This window comes from Capra hircus, chromosome 27, assembly GCF_001704415.2.
Source record: "Capra hircus breed San Clemente chromosome 27, ASM170441v1, whole genome shotgun sequence".
Classification (NCBI taxonomy): Eukaryota; Metazoa; Chordata; class Mammalia; order Artiodactyla; family Bovidae; genus Capra; species Capra hircus.
The window spans coordinates 41822028-41848308 of NC_030834.1; the positions used below are offsets into that span (position 1 = coordinate 41822028).

Consider the following 26281-nt stretch of genomic DNA (forward strand, 5'->3'; position numbering starts at 1 on the left):
TATTATTCTTGTTTCTTTGGAAATCTTTTGTTTTCCTTAGACAATCTAAATATTCATTCCAGTATTATCTATAAAGAATTCTAAATAATTGAAGCCTAAAATAAAAAGCTTTTCTATTTGAATTTAGATCAACTGGTGAACAATTTTCTGACAGCTTTCTTCACCATCAGTTGCTCTCTTAAAGACAAAGTGTACTTATTAGAACTGAATATTAATGAATTGGATTGATGGAACAGTTCAGATACTGCTGTATGGAGATGGAGCTGGAGTGGGGATGGAGAGCTTATGGATGGGTTCTGGCATTTATTATTAATCCATTTCCTATGCTAGTAGAAGATGTGCCCTGTGCATAGGCAGGTATAAATACCACTATTTTGCAAATACAGCTCTTGAAATTCAGAATGTCAACATAATCAGGTATCTTAAAGTTGGCCTAAAGCTCAACATTCAGAAAACAAAGATCATGGCATCCGGTCCCATCACTTCATGGGAAATAGATGGGGAAACAGTGGAAACGGTCTCAGACTTTATTTTTTTTGGGCTCCAGAATCACTGCAGATGGTGACTGAAGCCATGAAATTAAAAGACACTTACTCCTTGGAAAAAAAGTTATGACCAACCTAGATAGCATATTCAAAAGCAGAGACATTACTTTGCCGACTAAGGTCCGTCTAGTCAAGGCTATGGTTTTTCCAGTAGTCATGTATGGATGTGAGAGTTGGACTGTGAAGAAGGCTGAGTGCTGAAGAATTGATGCTTTTGAAGTGTGGTGTTGAAGAAGACTCTTGAGAGTCCCTTGGACTGCAAGGATATCCAACCAGTCCATTCTGAAGATCAACCCTGGGATTTCTTTGGAAGGAATGATGCTGAAGCTGAAACTCCAGTACTTTGGCCACCTCATGCAAAGAGTTGACTCACTGGAAAAGATTCTGATGCTGAGAGGGATTGGGGGCAGGAGGAGAAGAGGACAACCAAGGATGAGATGGCTGGATGGCATCACTGACTCGATGGACCTGAGTCTGAGTGAACTCCGGGAGACGGTGATAAACAGGGAGGCCTGGCATGCTGCGATTCATGGGGTCAAAAGAGTCGGACACGACTGAGGACTGAACTGAACTGAACTGAATCACAGTTAGAGCTGAGATTTGAAATGATCTTATTGACCTCAAAGTTTGAAATGAGCAACTCAGCACAAAGGAGACCTTCTTTCATTTGATTCCTGGCAGGGGAGGTGTCACGTACTGATTTGCACGGAGAATTCACATATCTTGACAGCAGACTTGCTACTCACTGCTAGATATTATAGCACCATTATGTATATATGACATAAACATCATCCATTTATATAAATATTATGTGTATCATGTTGTAAGTTCTTTATGTACATTTAGGTTCCTAAGATGCATAGTTAAAATCTTTTATTGTATATAAGTGAAGTTTCTCAGTCGTGTCTGAATTTAGGAACATCCTTGATGTCTCTCCTTTCCTGAGCTCCTCTCACCAACCTTCATGATCAAACCGCATTTAGCAGCAGTCCCAGGTTGATATGAGCTGCGGTACCCATCCTAACCACTCCCCACTTCAGAGTGCCCTCCACGCCCTCGGGCTCTGTCTTCCTGTTTTTTTGCACCCCTGCCACATCCTTCATCAAGGATGGTTTTCCGTCCCCCGACACCCGCACCACCATGGCAGTTGTTCTCAGTTGACAAGAGATGCAAGCACAGTAGGGCAGGCTGGTACAGAGCAGCCTCAGAAGCATGTTTATTTTGTTAGATGCTGACTGTCCTCATCTTCCCTGTGTGTCCTGATCTCCTCTCCATCCGCACAGCTGACTTCCATTTTACAGGCCACTCCCACATCACTTCATCTTGCTGTTTCAGCTTTTCCCAGTGCTTTTGACACCTATTTATGCTTCTATCATCTTAGACTCATCTTAGAATAATAGAAACATATGTTTATGTTAGATGTCTGTTTCTCTCACATTAGATCTCAAGATCCCAAAGGAAAGAGGAAAGATTATTGATTTCACTTCTTATTACTGTGTCCACCACAGGATAGACACTATTTTCCTGTTGAATTGCATTAAATTGAAACTAACAAGCCTATCCCTAGGGATGTACAATCATAGCCTCATTAGTACTCAGCTAAACCAATTAAGTTAACACCCTTGGTCAGAGAATAGATCAATGACATTTTCTTAAAACATGACCTATGCTCAGAATGGAATTTGGGAGTTGAAAAAGTGATAATTATGACTTCAAAACTAAGGATTCCAAAACAAGTATTTATATTATTGATATTTTTGTGTCATCACTCAAGCTAACAATGTTTTAAAACCAAAGTATAGTGGATTTACAATGTCTTATTCATTTCTACTGTATAGCAAAGTGATCCAGTTATATATACACAAACATTTGTATATATTGTTTTCCATTATAATTTATCATATATACTGAATATAGTTCTCTTTACAGAAGATGTTGCTCATCCATTCTGTGTGTGTGTATATATATTATATATATATATATATATATATATATATATATATATGTATATGGAGAAGGCAATGGCAACCCACTCCAGTACTCTTGCCTGGAAAATCCCATGGACGGAGGAGCCTGGTAAGCTGCAGTCCATGGGGTCGCTAAGAGTTCGGCACTACTGAGCAACTTCACTTTCACTTTTCTCTTTCATGCATTGGAGAAGTAAATGGCAACCCACGCCAGTATTCTTGTCTGGAGAATCCCAGGGATGGGGGAGCCTAGTGGGCTGCCATCTATGGGGTTGCACAGAGTTGGACACGACTGAAGTGACTTACCAGCATATATGTATACGTAATACATGTTGCATAATACATGTTATGCAATTAGGAGGTCCTAGATGATTATACAGTGGAAGTGAGAAATAGATTTAAGGGACTAGATCTGATAGAGTGCCTGATGAACTATGGAATGAGATTCGTGACATTGTACAGGAGACAGGGATCAAGACCATCCCCGTGGAAAAGATGTGCAAAAAAGCAAAATGGCTGTCTGGGGAGGCATTACAAATAGCTGTGAAAAGAAGAGAAGCAAAAAGCAAAGGAGAAAAGGAAAGATATAAGCATCTGAATGCAGAATTCCAAAGAATAGCAAGAAGAGATAAGAAAGCCTTCTTCAGCGATCAATGCAAAGAAATATAGGAAAACAACAGAATGGGAAAGACTAGAGATCTCTTTAAGAAAATTAGAGATACCAAGGGACCATTTCATGCAAAGATGGGCTTGATAAAGGACAGAAATGGTCTGGACCTAACAGAAGCAGAAGATATTAAGAAGAGGTGGCAAGGAATACATGGAAGAACTGCACAAAAAAATTGTCACAACCTGGATAATCACGATGGTGTGATGACTAATCTAGAACCAGACATCCTGGAATGCGAAGTCAAGTGGGCCTTAGAAAGCATCACTATGAACAAGGTTAGTGGAAGTGATGGCATTCCAGTTGAGCTATTTCAAATCCTGAAAGATGATGCTGTGAAAGTGCTGCACTCAATATACCAGCAAATTTGGAAAACTCAGCAGTGGCCACAGGACTGGAAAAGGTCAGTTTTCATTCCAATTCCAAAGAAAGGCAATGACAAAGAATTCTCAAACTACTGCACAATTGCACTCATCTCACATGATAGTAAAGTAATGCTCAAAATTCTCCAAGCCAGGCTTCAGCAATACGTGAACCGTGAACTCCCTGACGTTCAAGCTGGTTTTAGAAAAGGCAGAGGAACCAGAGATCAAATTGCCAACATCCGCTGGATCATCAAAACAGCAAGAGAGTTTCAGAAAAACATCTATTTCTGCTTTATTGACTATGCCAAAGCCTTTGACTGTGTGGATCACAATCAACTGTGGAAAATTCTGAGAGAGATGGGAATACCAGACCACCTGAGCTGCCTCTTGAGAAATCTGTATGCAGGCCAGGAAGCAACAGTTAGAACTGGACATGGAACAACAGACTGGTTCCAAATAGGAAATGGAGTACGTCAAGGCTGTATATTGTCACCCTGTTTATTTAACTTCTATGCAGAGTACATCATGAGAAATGCTGGACTGGAGAAAACACAAGCTGGAATCAAGATTGCTGGGAGAAATATCAATAACCTCAGATATGCAGATGACACCACCCTTATGGCAGAAAGTGAAGAGGAGCTAAAAAGCCTCTTGATGAAAATAAAAGAGGAGAGTGAAAAGGTTGGCTTAAAGCTCAACATTCAGAAAACTAAGATCATGGCATCCGGTTCCATCACTTCATGGGAAATAGATGGGGAAACAGTGGAAACAGTGTCAGACTTTATTTTTTGGAGCTCCAAAATCACTGCAGGTGGTGACTGCAGCCATGAAATTAAAAGACGCTTACTCCTTGGAAGAAAAGTTATGACCAACCTAGATAGCATATTCAAAAGCAGAGACATTACTTTGCCGACTAAGGTCCGTCTAGTCAAGGCTATGGTTTTTCCAGTGGTCATGTATGGATGTGAGAGTTGGACTGTGAAGAAGGCTGAGCGCCGAAGAATTGATGCTTTTGAACTGTGGTGTTGGAGAAGACTCTTGAGCGTTCCTTGGACTGCAAGGAGATCCAACCAGTCCATTCGGAAGGAGATCAGCCCTGGGATTTCTTTGGAAGGAATGATGCTGAAGCGGAAACTCCAGTACTTTGGCCACCTAATGCGAAGTGTTGACTCATTGGAAAAAAACTGTGATGCTGGGAGGGATTGGGGGCAGGAGGAGAATTGGACGACAGAGGATGAGATGGCTGGATGGCATCACTGACTCGATGGACGTGAATCTGAGTGAGCTCCGGGAGTTGGTGATGGACAGGGAGGCCTGGCATGCTGCGATTCATGGGGTCGCAAAGAGTTGGACACGACTGAGTGACTGAACTGAACTGAACTGAGATGGAGTTATGTGTCATCAGATGGAAGGAAAAAGGGGTACATAAAGGAAAACTTACATAATCAGTGAGAAATAGGAAAAAAAAAATCTTTTCCTAATATCTTGCATTTGATTTCCAGCACCAAAGTCCCCTGACAGGATTAAAAGTGCTTTTAGAATTTTTTTTTTTTAAATTGAGGAACATAATACTATTCTATGCCATTTACTGACTGCAGGCACTTTACTTTCTACTGAAATTTCACTAATACTCGGAAACTGAAGTAGTCTAGAAAAAATATTTGCCAGTGACTACTGCCCTTTCAAGGAGCACTGACTGTATTTTTAAGAACTACTTAAAGGAATACCACAACCAGTATTTTTCTGTTCACTCTATTTGAAACTTTTTTGTCCCTTGGAAAAAGGGCACACTGCAATGTTTCAGATCCCATTTATCTGGCTAAAGCTGTTTCTAATGAAGAATCCACTGAGTAGAATTCATGGAACATTCTCCCTCTGTCTCTCCCAGTCTTCACAGTATCTGTAATAGCAAATTAATTTTTGTTAAAATATCCATTTAAATAGTTTTCTGGGAGAATTGTTCATTGTTATTGAAGCATGCATCGATTTTTTAATTCCAAAATGTAATAGATAGTTGATTATCTTATTAGCCACATTATTATGACTGCCAAAAATGAGATTTTAGACATCGTTTAAATATTAACACTCTTTACAATGATCTTGTTTTACATTTCTTCTTTTTTTTTCCCATTGAAGGATAATTGCTTTAAAATATTGTGTTGGTTTCTGCCATACATCAGTATGAATCAACCACAGGTATATACATGTCCCCTCTGGAAATTCCTTAAAATGACCTTCTTTACTATAGATTGTTTCTCTGTTTCTTGGCTTCCTCATCTGTAAAGAATGAACAGAAATAAAATATGATAATTCCCATGGTCCATCAAAGCTATAAAACTCTGTGTCTCTTAGTCATGCCTTTGCCAAAAACTAATATGATTCTACAGAATGTGTGTGGCTCCCTTTGAGTTCTGATGCACTTGACACTTGCTGACAATTGCTGGTTTAGACATCTTCTGTGTTTCTGTATTTGTTTTTAAAATTATTTTTTTTGTTTTAATTGGAAGCGAATAAATACCTGTTTCTGTATTTATATTCTAGGGTGGCTAGTTAGTTAATGAAAGTAGTGTTAATCTCTCACTGATGTCTGACTCCTTGCAACCCCCTGGATTGTAGCTCACCAGGCTCCTCTGTCCATAGCATTCTCCAGGAAAGAATACTGAAGTGGGTAGCCACTTCTTTCTTCAGGGGGATCTTTCCAACCCAGGTATCAAACCCAGGTCTCCTGCATTGCAGGCAGATTCTTCACCATCTGAGCCACCAGGGAAGCCAGCTAGTAATACAGAGGGTAACTTGTTAAGTGGTTTTGGATTTGACTGTTCTGCCCACTTCACCTGTCAGTTGCATTCTTTTCATACTACCCTCCTAAATTTGATCCAGAGCGCTTCCTAATCTTCCTGTTTGTAAAAGTGTGGAGGAGAAAAGGACAGGAGAAAGGCAAGTGAGCAGACGTGTGGGAAGATTAGGAGCCTGAGGATCGTCAGTTTTTAGCTTACTGATGCCATCTACAGTTTTTTGCATGTGTTTTTAAATTAATTTCTCAGCTCTCCTATAGAGCAGACTTCTGTTGAGCGTTCAATAAGAACTAGAACCGATGCTGCCCTTTGTGGGAGGCAGAGAGGGTGCCCACCTGGTGGGGGGCCCTCCCCTCTCCTTGACTTTTGAGGGATTTTAGGGACCAAGGTGTTGCTCTGTCACTTCTTGCTCTGATGAAGTGGAGCTGCCTCTGGGTGGGCAAGACAGCTCACCATCTGGTCCCATCACATAGTCTGGTGCAGGGACATTACATCAAACATTGCTTAGAGCAAATCTGGATAGCAGGCAAGAGACAAGGAGCGGGAGGTCCTTGGGCCTGGAGCAAGGACAGCCTTGAGAAGAGAGGCAGGGCACATGTGAGGAGAGCTGGAGTCGGGGCCCTGATGGAGCCGAGCACTGAGGCAGCTCCACACCTGCGTTCCTCTGCTCATAGTCACTCCTCCCACAGGAAGTGGGGAGAGGAAGCTCAGATCACTAGCAGGGGCCACAGGTTGGGAGGTGCAGGACCCATCCCTGTCATCCTTGTACTTATTGATTCATGAGTTTCCTTCCTTTCCAAAATGTGCTGAGCCCTCAGAATCATGACATGCTCCAGAGATACTAGGACAAACCAGGACACTGAGCAGGAAAGGCATTCTTCTTTTGAAGAGGCTCCAGGGAGGTGACTTCAGAGCTACACTCAGAGGATAATGAGGAGTGGGTCGAAGCCTGTGAAGTAGTGGAGTGGGACCAGCCCAGGCAGAAGGAGACCCAAGCAAACACTCTGAGGTGGGACAAACCTCCCACCTCTCTTCCCCAGAGGTGAAAGTAATCATGAGGCGCTGAGTCCATATGAAAAGAAGGTGAAGCAAACACACTGGCCAGCAAAGCCACATCAGCACAGAAGAGACGGTGTACGGGGCAGCCAGGGAACACTCATTTGTGCAGGTGCTGTTCATGGTGTGACTCTGAACATCTACACAGCCTGCTGTGGTTTCAGCATCACCTGCCCCAAGATACCTTTTCTGCTTTCCCTAGGATCTCTGATCCACCCTTTCCTCAGCTTGGCTTGGTCCTGCAGCCATGAAATTAAAAGACTCTTTCTCATTGAAAGAAAAGCTATGATAAACCTAGACAGTGTATTAGAAAGCAGAGATGTCACTTTGCCAACAAAGGTCCATCTGGTCAAAGCTATGGTTTTTCCAGTAGTCATATACAGATGTGAGAGTTGGACCATAAAGAAAGCTGAGTGCTGAAAAATTGATGCTTTTGAATTGTGGTGCTAGAGAAGACTCTTGAGAGTCTTCCTAAAGTCAATCCTAAAGGAAATCAGTCCTGAATATTCATTGGAAGGACTGATGCTGAAGCTGAAGCTCCAATACTTTGCAAAGAGCCAACTCATTGGAAAAGACCCTGATGCTGGGAAAAATTGAGGGCAGGAGGAGATGGGGATGACCGAGGATGAGATGGTAGGATAGCATCACCAATTCAATGGACATGAATTTGAGCAAACTCCAGGAGATAATGGAAGACAGGGAAACCTGGTATGCTACAATCCATGGGGTTGCAAAGAGTCAGACATAACTGAGTGACTGAACAATGAAAGCCACCTATGTGAAATGGGTGGGTGTGAATCTTAAGAATTTCATGTTTCTACTTGGTCAGATGAAAAAATCTTCTTGTTTACTGAATAATGGATCCCCTTGAACTTAGGACATACTCAGAAGATGCAAATTAAATTTTCTCATGGGAAGATTCACAGGAAAGATTCATGGGAAGACTCTTATAAATGCTGTACACACACATCTGAGAGTCTGCAGGTCCCTGTCATTTGAAGCCCTCTTCACAGCATTATTGTTGCTTGTATTCAGATCTCTGTCAGGGGCCTTTGTTGTGCTTTTATTAACATATAATATCTAAAAATCCTATGAAATATTAGATTCTTTTCTTTCCTTAGGCTAGAGAGTTCCATCTACTCTCTAATGCGTTTTTAGTGACACTAAATTGCCTTAAGGCTTGAAGAGACGAGTGTAAAACTTGTCACTATAAGAAGAAAAATGACCCAGAAATGACACATAATGTGTGACAATCAAAAGGCTAATAAAAGGATTGTGATATTCACAGCAGCCATACATGCATCTTTCAATGATGCCATTGTCTGCAAGGCTGTGCACACCTCTGATGATGCCTTAGGAGGGAGGGGCTGGTTTCCACAGACCGTCTTGCAGCCTGAAGTCAGTCTGGATGTATTAGGGCCAGGTCTTGCCATCAGTGGAGCATATACAGTTGAGCATCAGAGTTCCTTTCCCCAGTGCAGTATGGCCAATTTATCAAAGAATCAGTAGGCTATCCAAAACAGCTTCTTGTGAAATAGAGGCACATGATTACAGACACAGGCTAGCAAGGTGGCTCCTGAAGTGGGTTTCACTCGCCACTCTTGGAATTTACGCCTGGAGTCTTGCACTGTGGTGGCTGGTTGCACATTTAGTGCGAGGTGCAAGGCGCCTGAATTCATGTCTTTGTCTCCTGTTTGTCCCATGTAGTCATCTACAGGTATCTATCTCAGGGATACTGTAAGTACAACAAGCCCTGCTGGAGGTGGTGAGGGATTTCAAGGTGAATGAAATGTAAGGCATTCTCTTGGGGAGCCTCCTCCTAGGAGCTGCCTCTCTGTGGGGCTTCTTTTCCCAGCTTTTCCCAGCTTCGGGTTATTTCTCCAATGAAATATTGTGTGGAGCAGTGAAAGAGCAAAGCTTACCTCAAAGAGAGGGGAAGGAGGAGGGGAGGAACAGGAGAGCACCCAGAATCCTGGAGTCTACAGGGGAAAACCTCTGGAGCAGGAAGGAATGGGCACCTTTTTCGAGCAGCAGTCTTCAGGACAAACCCGGCTACTTGCTGTTCCCTGAACAAATCACCAACTCTGAAACCAACAGGACTTTCTATGGTGGGTTTCACTCTAGTATGCAGGTACTCAATTAGAGGAAAGTGAGGAGATCAAACCAGTCAATTCTAAAGGAAATCAACCCTGAATATTCATGGGAAGGACTGATGCTGAAGCTGAAGCTCCAAAATGTTGGCTACCTGATGCAAAGAACTGACTCATTGGGAAAGACCCTAATGCTAGGAAAGATTGAGGGCAGGAGGAGAAGGGGGCAATAGAGGATAAGATGGTTGGATGCCATCACTGGCTTAATGGACATGAATTTGAGCAAACTCCAGGAGATAGTGAAGGACAGGGAAGCCTGGAGTGCTGGAGTTCATGGGGTCGCAAGAGTCAGATATGACTTAGCAACTGAACAACAACAACAACAAATTAATTATATGAATCTTTTAATATGCAACACAATTTTCAATTTCTGGCCACCTTTTCACCAAAGGTAAAATCATTTTTCACCATATTAATTTATATTTATTTACCTCATTGTCCAATAGTTGTTTGATGAAGTATCTCTTGCCCCCATTAGCTCAACAATGCATTCTTATGACTAGCAGGGCACCTCATCCTAAAAGCCAGACCATAACCAGTTGTGAACCAATGCAGGTAAAAAATGTTATTTTCTCTCTTCTTCTCTTCTATTTAAAATACAAAATCATTCTGCTTCAACTATTTAACTTAAAAGATGCCATTTGGATATTTGTTATCAATCACTGTTTATCTTGAGATTACACAAAATCAGTTTTCTAAATTATTTGTGCTAATTTCCAACTATACACAATTGTCAAAATTGTTTGACAAAATTAATCTAAGGAGTTCTGAATTCATTTGCCAGTGGGAAGGTACTAATAAGTTTTTCTGTTATTTTCTTCTGAGTACTTTCCAGAAAACCAAATTAGTTTTCCTAATGTTATATGTATGCCTTCAAACATAGTAATCATAAAATCTAATCATAAATAAAAGCTTAGTTTATTATGTATTTGAAGTTGAAAGTGTGCATGGATTTTAAATCGGACTAATTTATGCACTAAATAAAACCAAAACAAGAGGTTGAAATAATAAATTAGAAGTTGGGTCATCATCAGTTTCCAGCGTCGCCTTATTCATCACAATGCAGAATTTAACCATCAGTGGCTCTGTTTTCCATTGCACAGTCAAGAACAGAGGTTGCTTATTAGTGATTTTTTATTGTTTTAAAGTAGAAAAGCCTCACTATCTTATCAGTTGTCATTTTCAATCATTTGTCAAAAGGTTTCAGGCCAGAAATTAAGGAATGGATTCTGTACATACTTTGAACAGATTTTCCCAGAACATAGATAGAGATTTCTGGACTAGATCTTCTGTGGTACCCTATGGTGATTATGGAACGTTGGAAAGAATCCTCACCTCTGGTAGAAGAGCTTCTTTAATTTTTGTCTGACAAAAATCAGAGGAGGGTATGAACTCTGTTAGGTGTGAGAGAGTTCTGTCTCAGTAAGTGAGAACAAAGGGGCAATCTAATAGTAGGATCTTAAAACATTTTAAAAGTTAACTTGTAATAAAATCAGAAGTGGTACAATTATTGTAATATAGAAACAAAAGTGTACTTGTGATTCTATTAGCACTCTAAAAATAGCATTATGCTGATTTTTCCTGATACACAGATTCAGATACTTATAAAGCTAAGAGTTACCTGGGGTAACAATTTTGTAGAAAATCTTTTTCTTCTCTGTATTGCTACATATTTTGCTCATTTTGTAGAAACACTGTATTCTTTAAAATGGATATGGAATAATATAGTCTAATCATATTTCTATTAATGGATACTCTCATGACTTCCAAAAAGCAACTCTGGAAATATTTTCTCCTACTTTGGAAAATAAATCCAAAATATATAATATATTGCCAGAAGTGAGATTTAACAGTCAACATTAACAGGATTCACTAAGAATGCCTTAAGTTGATCAGATGTATGAGAAGCATGTATGAAAAAGATAGATACTTTGTTGGGGTGGAGTGCATCCATTAGAACTATGAATGACAGGCTTTGGAACTGAAGTAGACGGATGCTAGGGGAGAACAATAATATCATTTTCCTTCCTTTATGTTTGATTATACCCAAAATATTGTGTGAGACACTAGCCCCCTAGTTTGAGAGGATCAAAAAATATCGACACACTATATATATATATTTTTTATATACTGTATTGGTTTTGGCATACATTGACATGAATTCGCCACGGGTGTACATGAGCTCCCAAACGTGAACCCCCGCTTCCACCTCCCACCCCACATCATCCCTCCGGATCATCCCCGTGCACCAGCCCCAAGCATCCTGCATCCTGCATCGAACATAGACTGGTGATTCGTTTCTTACATGATAGTATACATGTTTCAATGCCATTCTCCCAAATCACCCCACCCTCTCCCTCTCCCTCAGAGTCCAAAAGTCTGCTCTACACATCTGTGTCTCTTTTGCTGTCTTGCATACAGGGTCATCATTACCATCTTTCTAAATTTCACATATATGTGTTAGTATACTGTATTGGTGTTTTTCTTCCTGGCTTACTTCATTCCATATAATCGGCTCCAGTTTCATCCATCTCATTAGAACTGATTCAAATGTATTCTTTTTAGTAGCTGAGTAATACTCTATTGTGTATATGTACCACAGCTTTCTTATCCATTTATCTGCTGATGGACATCTAGGTTGTTTCCATGTCCTGGCTATTATAAACAGTGCTGCGATGAACATTGGGGTACATGCGTCTCTTTCTATTCTGGTTTCCTTGGTGTGTATGCCCAGCAGTGGAATTGCTGGGTCATAAGGCAGTTCTATTTGCAATTTCTTAAGGAATCTCCACACAGTTCTCCATAGTGGCCGTACTAGTTTGCATTCCCACCAACAGTGTAAGAGGGTTCCCTTTTCTCCACACCCTCTCCAGCATTTATTGCTTGCAGACTTTTGGATTGCAGCCATTCTGACTGGTGTGAAGTGGTACCTCATTGTGGTCTTGATTTGCATTTCTCTAATAATGAGTGATGTTGAGCATCTTTTCATGTGTTTGTTAGCCATCCATATGTCTTCTTTGGAGAAATGTCTATTTAGTTCTTTGGCCCATTTTTTGATTGGGTCATTTATTTTTCTGGAATTGAGCTGCATAAGTTGCTTCTATATTTTTGAGATTAGTTGTTTGTCAGTTGCTTCATTTGCTATTATTTTCTCCCATTCAGAAGGCTGTCTTTTCACCTTGCTTATATTTTCCTTTGTTGTGCAGAAGCTTTTAATTTTAATTGTTTATTTTTGCTTTTATTTCCAGAATTCTGGGAGGTGGATCCTAGAGGATCCTGCTGTGATTTATGTCAGAGAGTGTTTTGCCTATGTTCTCCTCTAGGAGTTTTATAGTTTCTGGTCTTCCATTTAGATCTTTAATCCATTTTGAGTTCATTTTTGTGTGTGGTGTTAGAAAGTGTTCTAGTTTCATTCTTTTACAAGTGGTTGACCAGTTTTCCCAGCACCACTTGTTAAAGAGATTGTCTTTACTCCATTGTATATTCTTGCCTCCTTTGTCAAAGATAAGGTGTCCATAGGTGTGTGGATTTATCTCTGGGCTTTCTATTTTGTTCTTTGATCTATATTTCTGTCTTTGTGCCAGTACCATACTGTCTTGATGACTGTGGCTTTGTAGTAGAGCCTGAAGTCAGGCAGGGTGATTCCTCCAGTTCCATTCTTCTTTCTCAAGATTGCTTTGGCTATTTGAGTTTTTTTGTATTTCCATACAAATCTTGAAATTATTTGTTCTATTATGTGAAAAATACCTCTGGTAGCTTGATAGGGATTGCTTTGAATCTGTAGATTGCTTTGGGTAGTATACTCATTTTCACTATATTGATTCTTCCGATCCATGAACATGGTATATTTCTCCATCTATTAGTGTCCTCTTTGATTTCTTTCATCAGTGTTTTATAGTTTTCTATGTATAGGTCTTTAGTTTCTTTAGGTAGATATATTCCTAAGTATTTTATTCTTTCGTTGCAATGGTGAATGGAATTGTTTCCTTAATTTCTTTTTCTACTTTCTCATTATTAGTGTATAGGAATGCAAGGGATTTCTGTGTGTTGATTTTATATCCTGCAACTTTACTATATTCATTGATTAGCTCTAGTAATTTTCAGGTTTTCTATGTAGAGGATCATGTCATGTGCAAACAGTGAGAGTTTTACTTCTTCTTTTCCAATTTGGATTCAGGAATAGAAGGAACATACCTCAACATAATAAAAGCTATATATGACAAACACACAGCAAACATTATCCTCAGTGGTGAAAAATTGAAAGCATTTCCCCTAAAGTCAGGAATAAGACAAGGGTGCCCACTTTCACTGCTGCTATTCAACATAGTTCTGGAAGTTTGGGCCACAGCAATAAGAGCAGAAAAAGAAATAAAAGGAATCCAAATTTGACACACTCTTAAATCCCAGAGCTCCCTAACCTATTATTAATCACGCCGCTTGGTTTATTTTGCTCACAGTACTTATGACACTTTCATTTTCTTCTTATTTTATTTTTATTTTTGCCCTCCTTTAACTAGATTGCTATCCCCATGAGACTTTGTCAATCACAATTTCTGTATCCTTGGTACCTGGAGTAGTCTGTGGCACATAGATTCAATAAAAATGTATTGAAAGAATGATGAGAAGTATGAGAACTGAAATTTAGGTAAATAAGGAGGACTAAAGACTGGGACCTAGCATGAAGAACAGAGAGATAGAATAGTTGTTTTCAAACCAAATATTTAGATTTTTTTCCTTTTATTCAGTCTGTTCTCAGAAATCTAAACAATGACCAAAGGCCAATGAAATTATTAAGGGATGTGTCTAAAAAGTATAGCTAATTTAAATAACTGCTATAAACAGACACTGAAAATTAGAATTATGTCTACATTTTGTTTTTTAAAAGATAATACATATTATGTCCTTAGTATGCAGCTTTTCTCAAAATTACCTCAGAATTCTAGTTGCCCTGGATACTTTGTGCAAAAGGGTTTCTTAATCAGATAAATTTGGAAAATTCTACATATTTTAAATTTTCTTAAGTAGGCAAAGCGAATTTTGCATATTAAATTTTAGTAAGCTGAGAGTCCTCTTTGGACAAGAAAGATTCTGAATTGTGTTTAATCCAGAACTTTTCACATTGATTTGACCCGGATTTGATGATTTTTAAAGACATCTGTGATAATCCCAGGATGTTACATTAAAGTGTGAGAGATGCTCTTCAGTTCAGTTCAGTTCAGTTCAGTCACTCAGTCATGTCCGACTCATTGCGCTGCAAGAATCGCAGCATGCCAGGCCTCCCTGTTTATCACCATCTCCCGGAGTTCACTCAGACTCACGTCCATAGAGTCCGTGATACCATCCAGCCATCTCATCATCAGTCGTCCCCTTCTCCTCCTGCCCCCAATACCTCCCAGCATCAGAGTCTTTTCCAATGAGTCAACATTTCGCATTAGGTGGCCAAAGTACTGGAGTTTCAGCTTCAGCATCATTCCTTCCAAAGAAATCCCAGGGCTGATCTCCTTCCGAATGGACTGGTTGGATCTCCTTGCAGTCCAAGGGACGCTCAAGAGTCTTCTCCAACACCACAGTTCAAAAGCATCAATTGTTCGGCGCTCAGCCTTCTTCACAGTCCAACTCTCACATCCATACATGACCACAGGAAAAACCATAGCCTTGACTAGACGGACCTTAGTCAGCAAAGTAATGTCTCTGCTTTTGAATATGCTATCTAGGTTGGTCATAATTTTTCTTCCAAGGAGTAAGCATCTTTTAATTTCATGGCTGCAGTCACCATCTGCAGTGATTTTGGAGCCCCCAAAAATAAAGTCTGACACTGTTTCCACTGTTTCCCCATCTATTTCCCATGAAGTGATGGGACCAGATGCCATGATCTTTGTTTTCTGAATGTTGAGCTTTAGGCCAACTTTTTCGCTCTCCTCTTTTATTTTCATCAAGAGGCTTTTTAGCACCTCTTCACTTTCTGCCATAAGGGTGGTGTCATCTGCATATCTGAGGTTATTGATATTTCTCCCGGCAATCATGATTCCAGCTTGTGTTTCTTCCAGTCCAGCATTTCTCATGATGTACTCTGCATATAAGTTAAATAAGCAGGGTGACAATATACAGCCTTGACGTACTCCTTTTCCTATTTGGAACCAGTCTGTTGTTCCATGTCCAGTTCTAACTGTTGCTTCCTGGCCTGCATACAGATTTCTCAAGAGGCAGCTCAGGTGGTCTGGTATTCCCATCTCTCTCAGAATTTTCCACAGTTGATTGTGATCCACACAGTCAAAGGCTTTGGCATAGTCAATAAAGCAGAAATAGATGTTTTTCTGAAACTCTCTTGCTTTTTCCGTGATCCAGCGGATGTTGGCAATTTGATCTCTGGTTCCTCTGCCTTTTCTAAAACTAGCTTGAACGTCAGGGAGTTCACGGTTCATGTATTGCTGAAGCCTGGCTTGGAGAATTTTGAGCATTACTTTACTATCATGTGAGATGAGTGCAATTGTGCAGTAGTTTGAGCATTCTTTGTCATTGCCTTTCTTTGGAATTGGAATGAAAACTGACCTTTTCCAGTCCTGTGGCCATTGCTGTGTTTTCCAAATTTGCTGGTATATTGAGTGCAGCACTTTCACAGCATCATCTTTCAGGATTTGAAACAGCTCAACTGGAATTCCATCACCTCCACTAGCTTTGTTCGTAGTGATGCTTTCTAAGGCCCACTTACTTCGCATTCCAGGATGTCTGGTTCTAGATTAGTAATCACATCAGCATGACTCTCTGGGTTATGAAGATCTTTTTTGTACAGTTCTTCTGTGTATTCTTGCCACCTCTTCTTAATATCTTCTGCTTCTGTTAGGTCCATACCATTTCTGTCCTTTATCGAGCCCATCTTTACATGAAACTTTCCCTTGGTATCCCTAATTTTCTTGAAGAGATCTCTAGTCTTTCCCATTCTGTTGTTTTCCTATATTTCTTTGCATTGATCACTGAAAAAAGGCTTTCTTATCTCTTCTAGCTAGCTATTCTTTGGAACTCTACATTTAGATGCCTATATCTTTCCTTTTCTCCTTTGCTTTTCGCCTCTGGATTAATGTCCACTGTGATGTTGCAGACCAGAATTTTTTCCATAAGCAAGAAAACACAGCGTTTGTTTTTTTCATTATCTTTTACCTATTAAAAACAACTTTTACCTATTAAAAACAATGGACAACTATTTATATTCTCTAAAAGACTGTCTTTCATTCCCATTTTTGTCAGCCTCAACCTTGGAGCTTGTCAAATGGAGGGCACAGGCAGAATTTCCTCTTGTAACAGCAAGCTTGTACCATTATAAAGCAACACTGCACTCAATTCAGTGCCAGACAGCAGGCTTAGAAGACGGGATCAGGGATCGGGTGTGCTCAGACCCGAGGCATGCCGCTCGCATTTCCTCATGCACCTGCTGAGTTGTGATGCTGAGATCACATTCCGTTACTGCTCCCGGCCTTACGTCTTCGTGGTTCCTGAGGCAGCTCTGGAGCCAAAACAGTTTTCCATCTGACTCTAGGCTGGATAGGTCACTTTTTTCTAAAGCAAAGTATCTTTTCCTGTAAGATGCATTTCTGAAATATAATAGCACCAGCCTTCTTCTGAATGTAATTAACATATTACAGTGCAACAGATTCTTTGCATGCATGTGTGCTCATTCCCTTCAGCTGTGTCCATTTCTGTGTGGCCGCACGGACTGTAGCCCACCAGACTACTGTGTCCTTGGAATTCTCCAGGCAAGAATGCTGGAGTGGGTTGTCATGCCCTCCCCCAGGGGATCTTCCCAACCCAGAGATCTAACCTGCATCTCCTGAGGCCCCTGTGTTGCAGACAGATTCTTTACCGCTGAGCCACCAGAAAAGCCCCAACAAGTTCTTTACTGAGACATTTTTTCCCTTGTTTTTCATTGGAAGCAAGTTTTATACGATGATAAGAACATTTAACTTGAAAAGTATCTTGAAAAAAATCTTAAGTGTACATTGCTATTGACTAAGCTACAGTGATGTTTTGCAGATCTCTAGAAATTATTTACCTTACTTAATTTAAACTTTATGCCTTTGAATTAATAACTTCCCATTTTCCCTAGACCCCACTAGCCTCTGGTCACCACCCTTCCAGTTTTTTGATTTATAAATTTGACTATATTTGACACATCATATAAATGGAATCCTAGAGTCCTTGTCTTTTTGTATACTGAGACTTTTCTTAACCTGGGCTTTTTCTTTTCTTTTTTTTTTTTTTTTTGGTAGGATGTTTATCCACATGGAAGGACATCCAGCTTTGTTTTGATTCCAGGGTTTACTTCTTTCAGATGCATTTCTTACTTAAGCTGCAACACCTGGTCCTGCCATGTCTGTTATTGCTTAATTTTAGAGAAGATGCCTTAAGGATCATATATTTATTTAAGATAAGTTGGCAAGATGGGAATTTGAACCCAAGTCTTGTGCTGCATTAAAGGGTTTATCCGTGAATAATTACTAATGGGTCACTTAATGTTTTTATATTGTTTTGATGGCATTACATGGTAGCAGCACTGTGATGATTTCTTTTAAAGACATCTTCCATGAGTAATCCAGGTTGTTTTTGGTTTTGTAATTGCTCAGGGTTGGTGCAAATGTACAGTTCTCCTGCGAGGACAATTACGTGCTCCAAGGATCCAAGAGCATAACATGTCAGAGAGTCACAGAGACCCTGGCTGCATGGAGTGACCACCGGCCGATTTGCAGAGGTGAGTCGGGGTGGTCATGTTTGCCCAGATTCTCTTTCCTTGTAGCTGAATACACAAGGAGGTCCAAGTGCAAAGTCCAGTGTATAGACAGCAAAACTTGGCGATGATTTATGCTTTTGTGGTGATGTCGGTTAACAAGAAATAATTTTTTTGAAATTTTTTAGGAGACAAACATTTCTAAGGATATTTGTGTTTTTTAAATGTCAGGAAATACACAAGCAAACCTAATCATTCCAATGCATTCTATATAACTTGGTATCCATCTATCTATACACACAGCTTGCATATGTACAAAAATATGTTATATAACCAGATGCTTTGGAAAACAGAATGCAAGTCCCTGTAAATCTAAAAATGCTCACTTTGCAATAGCAGTGACATTATTTTTTTTTGAATTTTGATAGTATCAGTGATAAAGGGAGTTTGTTAGCATGATCTGAAGCCCTCATTTTATTATTAAACTAATCTTGGATATAGTGAACAAAATGTTGCATTATCATCATCTTCTTCGGTGAGGTCAAATATTTGTTGCATCTATGAAATATGTGAAAAATCCTACCAGAATTATAGAAGCCATAGTGAAACCAGCAGAAAATTGTTTTGGATATTTTACTCAGGAAAAATTAATAAAATTAAAAGAAAAGCTAGCTGTTTTGTTTTGTTTTGTTTTGTTTGCATTGTGTGCAGCAAATAATTTATGCAAGGGGGGTAGTTTTAAAGGAAGAGGAAAAAAGTACTAAGCTGAATAAGGAATAAAAGGGGAAGTTTCATATATAACAATATCTTTTCCCTCCTTATAGTCTTTTTCAGATGAATGGATTTATAAGTTTTTATTTAAAATGTTTTGGTTGTAAAAACGTATGTATAATGCAAAATGAACCATGTCAGTTATATCCTGTGAAATGAGGTAGTTGTGAAATACATGGCTAGTTTCATCAAAGCTAAAATACTAGATTGCCTGGTTTGCTATACCTTTTCACATGTAGAGAACACACCTTTGTAGTATCTGTGCGCCCCGAGGGCAGAGTGGGTGTGTGGGCTGCCTGCAGGTGACCCTTCCCTGTGAAATGCTTCCCTTCCTGGAGGAGCACCCGCTCTCATCAGGAGGAGTGTGTGGCTGTGCCCTCCCCTGTGTCACTAGACTATCTGTACACTAATATTTACTGATGTGATGTCATTAGGCTTCCAAAGGAGCTCTAGCAAAATCCGTGTTCCCACCACACAGCGGTAATGCTCATTCTCCCAGTGACAAATGAAGACCAAGCCTCAGGTATTAGCTTTCCCTCTAAGGAGGAACAATGTGCTTTCATTTTTTAATGTTTTTATTGCATTTCTAGATCAGGAACATACAGCATTATTTTAAAAGCCCATACTGGGATGACCCAGAGAGACAATATGGGGAGGGTGGTGGGAGAGGGGTTCAGGGTTGGGAACTCATGTACACCTGTGGTGGATTCATGTCAATGTATGGCAAAACCCATTCAGTATTGTAAAGTAAAAAATTAAAAATATAAAATAAAAGCCCATACTAGACAAAACTAGTAAATGTACACCTGTTTCAAATTGATATTAAAAGTAACATAAAGGGAATATCGACCAGGATATTATTTGATTCTTACCTTATTTATTAATTCAGAAGTTTTCCTTGTACCCACTTTGGGCCAAACCTCATCTAGACTCAAAACACTTTCACTGCATGTTGGCCCCTAACTGTGCCCTGACTTGGTACCAAACACTCAGAGGCGCTTGTCTCAGCCGACAGCTGCTACAGCCAGGATAAGGGAGGACAGTTCTTCCACCCCCCTGAACCACCAGCTGCTCACTCCCAGAGGCCCCCAGAGGAGAATTCATCTGACTTCCTGTCCCTATAGATTCTCACTTCTACTTTATCACATTTGAGAAGAGATGTTCCTCCAGGGGGTGTTTGTCTGTTGTGTAATTCTTGGTCTGGTTCCCGTGGACAGCTTCTCCCTCTCTCCAGCATCCACTTCTCTCCTTCACACCCAGATTTACTCATCTCATCCCCTCCACCCCGACTCCCAGTTGATGACTCAGCTGTTTTGCTTCAATTAGATGTACTTCCTTTTTCATGGACTAATCTTTTAGTTTATTTCCACTTATTACTTGTAACTCTCTGAAATAATGAGCTATAGCAGCTGGGAATAATTCTTAAGATAGCATTTTCTTATAGGCTATGTATTTTAAATCTATATACTGGAGCAGACTGTGTCTGGGGAACAATAAAAAATATCTTTAAAAACACAGTTTTAAAGAAACCTGTGTTTTAGAGCATTTAGAGTAGTAAGACATTAAATAAACCTTAAATCAAAAGTCCTAAAATCTCCTAAACAGAAGAATTTAACATACACTGTTTAGGGTAAGGTGATAACAATTAGGTGACTTAAAAAAAAATACACCTCAAGAGAAACTTAAAACAAATGGAGGTGAATTTTTCTTTCATATAGAATTAAGATATAGACAGTATAGGACAAGGATGGGCAGGTCTGTTTCAGAGATGGAAATTTCCTCCAGTCTCACTCTGTCCTCCCTATGGTAAGACCTCCATCCTCATGGTCCAAGCTGGCATCCAAACTCCAAGCGACAGGATGGAGGAGTTTAGGAGAGAGTCTGAAAATACCATCACATGCATTCCTTCTCAGTCCAACTGGCCAAAATCCAGCCAGATATTCTCACCTTGTTGTGAGACTTAGAAACATATATATTTATTCTGGGTGGTTACGTATATAGCAAACAATTATACTTCTATGAAAGAAAAGGAGCATAGCTATTAAGGGAATCTTTGACAAGCTTCCCTGGTGGCTCAGAGGTTAAAGCGTCTGCCTGCAATGTGGGAGACCTGGGTTTGATCCCTGGGTCAGGAAGATCCCCTGGAGAAGGAAATGGCAACCCACGCCAGTATTCTTGCCTGGAGAATCCCATGGGCGGAGGAGCCTGGTGGGCTACAGTCCACAGGGTCGCAAAGAGTCGGACATGACTGAGTGACTTCACTTTCACTTCACACTTTCACTTTGCCATTGGGGTGTATTTCTATAAGAAGGAGAGATGGAGTCAATCACTTAAAATATGACAGTTTTCTTTCTACCCTGTATCATCTGCAGCTTTTCATGAGTGGAGTGTGTAGATAAACTAAGGAATCGATCATCCCTCTCTCGTGTCCCTTGGCATTTTTGCATCAGTGTAGGATTATATTTGTAAGCAATATGGATGAGAAGAGGTGGAGCTGTGTGCCTGAGCATATCCTACTTTCTGGACTAGAAAGGGCTCATCTGGGAGTCTTGTGGTTAAGCAGGGAACATGTCCTCCACACTCAGCTCCCTTTCCCTGCCCTGTCCTCACCTCCTGGCCACATAGCCTTCTCCCAAGAGGTCAGCTTCCTTCTGCAAAGTCGGCAGGAACATCCCTCCCTCCAGTCTGGGTGACAGTCTTCTATTTATCAAGTAGTCGCCATGTACCATGGCCTAATCGGGTACACATACAGATGGAAGGCCAAGTGCTTCAGTGCATCTTAGGCTGACCCTATAGAGGACCACTTCATGGAGCCTCTAGAGCAGGGTTCTCAGCCAGAAATAAAATGCAAGCCACTGATCTAATTTTAGGGAGCTCAAATCTGGTGATCTGTGACAACCTAGAGGGGTGGGACAGAGGTTCAAGAGGGAGAAAAAATACATATACCTATGGCTGATTCCTGTCAATGTATGACAGAAACCAATGCAATATTGTAAAGCAATTATCCTCCAATTAAAAATAAATAAGTTGTTTTAAAAAAGTATCTAGTAGCCAGATTGGAAAAGAAGCAGGTGCAGTTAATTTTAAGAATATTATTTAACCCTAAACATTTCAATTATTTTAATGTATAGTCGAAAAGACTCTAAGGAGATACCTTTTCTCCCCGCTTTGTTTTATTCATGCTATGTCTTGGACATTCAGAATGCATTTTACACCCTGGCTCCAACCAGTATCATTTCCAGCGCTCAGTCGTCAGATGTGCTGGTGGCTGCCAGGGACAGTGCATGCTCACTGCTGCTCTCAGCCCAGTCGAGCTCCCTCCCCGTCTCAATACCCTTGTGGGTGTGAAGGGCAAAACTGGTCTCTTTGAGTCACAAGCAGTTTCCTGGCTGGTGCCCCTCATTTCTCCTATTAAAACCCATCCATTTTCCAGGTTGGCAATGTTTAGGAACCCTGTGTCTGTCATCATCCCCTCCTTTGAACAGTGTCTCTACTGGCTTTTAATGACTGATTGCCCAACTAAAGAAGAGCTGAGAAACCTTTATTGAAGTGGAGATTTTATGACTGTTCTCTAAAGATGGCTTTAGCTGTCTAAAATGTAGGGGGAAATGGGTAACATGAAGCGTAATGCTATTTCATGCTACACGAAACAGAATATAGGAGTATTTACTTAGCTATCTGTAGGTTCCAAACACCAAGGGCAGTTTTTCAAGTTCATCTTCCCCTCTGTGCTACTGCCGTAATACTTTGTCAGTCAGAGGTGAGCAGTACAGTTTGGGTACTCCTGACGCACTCTGAGCTTTTAAAGCAGCCCTCATATTGATCATCTCAGCCACATGTTCTAAATTCAACCATCTATCAAATGCAATAAAATGCCCCTGGTCTGAGCATTGCACACATTATGAGATTTCAGATCAGTCAATTAAGGAAGGGCTGATTCTCAAGGTTCCGATCTTCATGAAGGGTCTCTAACTCTTAAGTAATTACTGTGCCTTCTCCATGGGAGGATTATCGGATAGAAGCGTTTGATAAATGGCAGTGAGTCAGGAGGGCTCTTTCACATCTGGACACTGGGTCCTAAGCCAATGCTTACATTAGCTAATTAACCCTGAGGATGAGGGATGTTACCTTTTCTTCCTGTTAGCACACAGATGAATGGTTGCCATAGCTCAGTAATTATACAAGTGATTTTGTTTGAAATTATACTTACTTCATTTAGGGATATGAAAACAACCATTATGATTTTTCACAGGGTAAAATATTATGAGCTGTTTGAAACTGTATAAGTATCTTTAACCGGGGATTTTTTTTTTTTAATAAGCAAACAAAATAGAGAAGAAGAGGATGTACTTGTGTTTTTTTGAGTAAAATGTTTCAGCTGGCATTTATTCCATCAGTGTTTGAGCGGGGTATATAGAGAGAATTTCTTTTAATGCTAATGCACATTAATCTGTGGAATTAATATTTTTAGTTGCTCTCTGAGTTGACAGTGCACATAAGAAAAGTGAAGTGGTTTTTGCAGTTGTAACTGTGGTTGTATGGACGCCAGTTACAGCCTCAGGGGGTCACAGAATAAAGCTATTATCTCAGGACTCCAAGTCAGGTTAGCCTAGCAGTATCCTTAACTTATTAACTTGTCATTTACTGAGAACTTTACAGTGTAATCTTCCCTACTCATATTTTCTCTCCATACAGAAATAACCTTTTAAATAGTATTGAAAAGACCATTTATACCTGAAAGATGACTTCATTCTACCAGACTAAGAGTCCAGAGCCAATTTGAAGACTATATTTTAATACTGATTATTATGTCAGGTAGCTATGAGCCCATAGACTTAAAGAAACATACACTTTAAAGGAAAAGACAACAACAACTTCTTTGTCATAGATATTAAAAAAAAAAATCTATGCACTCCAAACTTTTAAAGCAGACCTTATATTGATTACCTCAGCCACATGTTCTAAATTCAACCATCTATCAAATGCAATAAATGCCTATGGTCTGAGCACTGCACATATTATGAGATTTCAGATCAGTCAGTTAAGGAAGGAGCTGACCTTGGTTGAGAGCTCTTAGAATTTACTCTAAGAATTTTCATATATAACAAACATTGGTATATTTAGTACGTTTATCATGTTGTCCATTACATCCCTAGCACTGATTTGTCTCATAACTAAAGCTTTCTACCACCTGACCATCTTCTTCCAATCCTCCCCTCCACTGTTCTGCACCTCTTAGTAACCACAAATCTCATCTATTTTTTATGAGTTTGTTTGTGAAGTGTAATTGCCTAGAACATCATGTTAATTCCTGTTACCCAACATAGTGATTCCATATTTTTATAAAGTACAAAATTATCATGATAATATGCCTAGTTATCATATATCACCATAAAAAGTTATTAAATTATTATTGGCTATATTCCCTAAGCTATGACTCATTTATTTGATGACTGGAATTTTGTCCCTCTTAATTTCTAACACGTTTAACTTTTACTTTAATTCCAGTGAATTTGGATAAATTTCTGTTTTCACTTCTAGACTTCTAAGGATATGTACTTTTTACTTGAGTGTCACGGGAGGAAAACATGTTTGTCTCTATTTCTTATTAAGTTACTGAAGATAACAAAGTCATGTATTTTTATGCCACTGCTCTCAAATTCACCTGACATAAAATGACTTGGAAACCAGTGTTAATCGGGTGCTAATAATGCTCCTGGAACAAGCCTGGGGCGTTTCTGACAGCCTGCCTGCGTTTGTTGTCTTCCTTCTGCCTGGAACGCTTCTCCCGCGGACCTCCAGGTGGCTCTCCATCCCGCACCCACCATCAGATGTCATCTCATCCAAACCCTTCTGTGCCCGCCCTCTTCCAGATGCTCTGTGAACCCTGACTCTGCTTTCCTGCAGAAGCCGAGGGTCCTCCTGACATTAGACATTAGTGTGGTTGATCCCCCGATGAAGGCATGGAGCTTCATTTTTTCCCTCGTTGCTGTATCCTCTGTGCTGGAAACAGCCCCCAACTCCCAGTAAGCACTCGCTGTGCATTTTCTTCTTACTCCCTGCGCTGTGGCGTGTGGCGCTCTACTTACATTCTTTCCTCCCGTCCTTACAGAAATCATGGATGAAGCTATGATTATTGTAGGAAGTGGATACAATGAAATAACTTAACACATCTGATAGCTTCATAAACCAGATCTGGAACTCAAGAGTGATTCAGAAAAGCAAGCTCTTAACCTCTGACATACTTTCTCCCTTTTGGCTAAGTCTGGATATGGACATAAAATTGGTGGTTTTCTTTTAAATTCTACAAGAATCACATTATCCGATATAATTCTTAAGTTGCTTTTAAAAAGCTTCCGAGTCCAGATATCCTATTAATTTAAGTTTAATCAATGAGAATATTCTCTTCAATTTAATTGCATTAAGTAGTTACTATAGAATGGCAAAGATTCCCGGAACTGATTGAACATAAATAGATAAATTACTACTTCAAGTTGCGTAGGATAAATCATGTGAAACAAATACATGTTAAACTTAATAAATACTCAATGATTAATGGGTGAATAGCACATATTGGCATTCAAAACTGGTTAACTTTCTTCTCCCTTTCCACTTTCCTTCTTTATATATTTCCAGTGATCATTTTATAAATTCTAGTTTAATTTTAAAAACACATAAGATATAAGTAAAATTTGAGGTTACAAGTTTAGAACACTGTCATATAAGTACTGTTAACTGTACATTAATTAGATCATGGTTATTATCAAAGAACACTATTAAGCATTTTTAAGATTTCTGTGCAAATTACTTTACGTTAGGTGTTATATTTCCAAAAAGATTCTGACATGGGGGAATGCCTTGGCAGGAGCAGGAAGTGGTGAGTGTGTACTCAACTCTAAAATGTGTAAATGTGTATATACATTTCCATTATGGGAATGTATTTATATCTTGCTGTAAAGACTTGCTTGACACTGGCATATTGTAATTACCTAATTATTTGCTTAATTAAATACTTTGTTGACTAATTGAGTATGTGTTTAGCACAGAAGCAACTGTTTGGGAAGTAGGTCCTGGTCTCCAAGGACACAGTGAGATTGCTCATCACAATCAGAGCAGGTCGCTAAGCCTTCTAGTGTCTGAGCAGCTGCACAGCCCTTCTGGGGAGGAGTGAGGAGCCAGCAGAGTCCAGGAGTGGAGAGAGACGGGCAAGGGGGGAAAGCTTCAGAGTCAAATCATACAGTCTTCTGAT

The 26281-nt window shown here is 39.9% G+C and overlaps 1 protein-coding gene across 1 annotated transcript in view; it reads left to right on the forward strand.

The window, feature by feature from the left end:
* CSMD1 (CUB and Sushi multiple domains 1) overlaps positions 1-26281 on the forward strand; it is a 2085346-nt gene that overhangs the window by 1472413 nt on the left and 586652 nt on the right. The window contains 1 exon segment of the mRNA XM_018042044.1: positions 18161-18285. Within this exon segment, the coding sequence (XP_017897533.1) occupies positions 18161-18285 (125 nt within the window).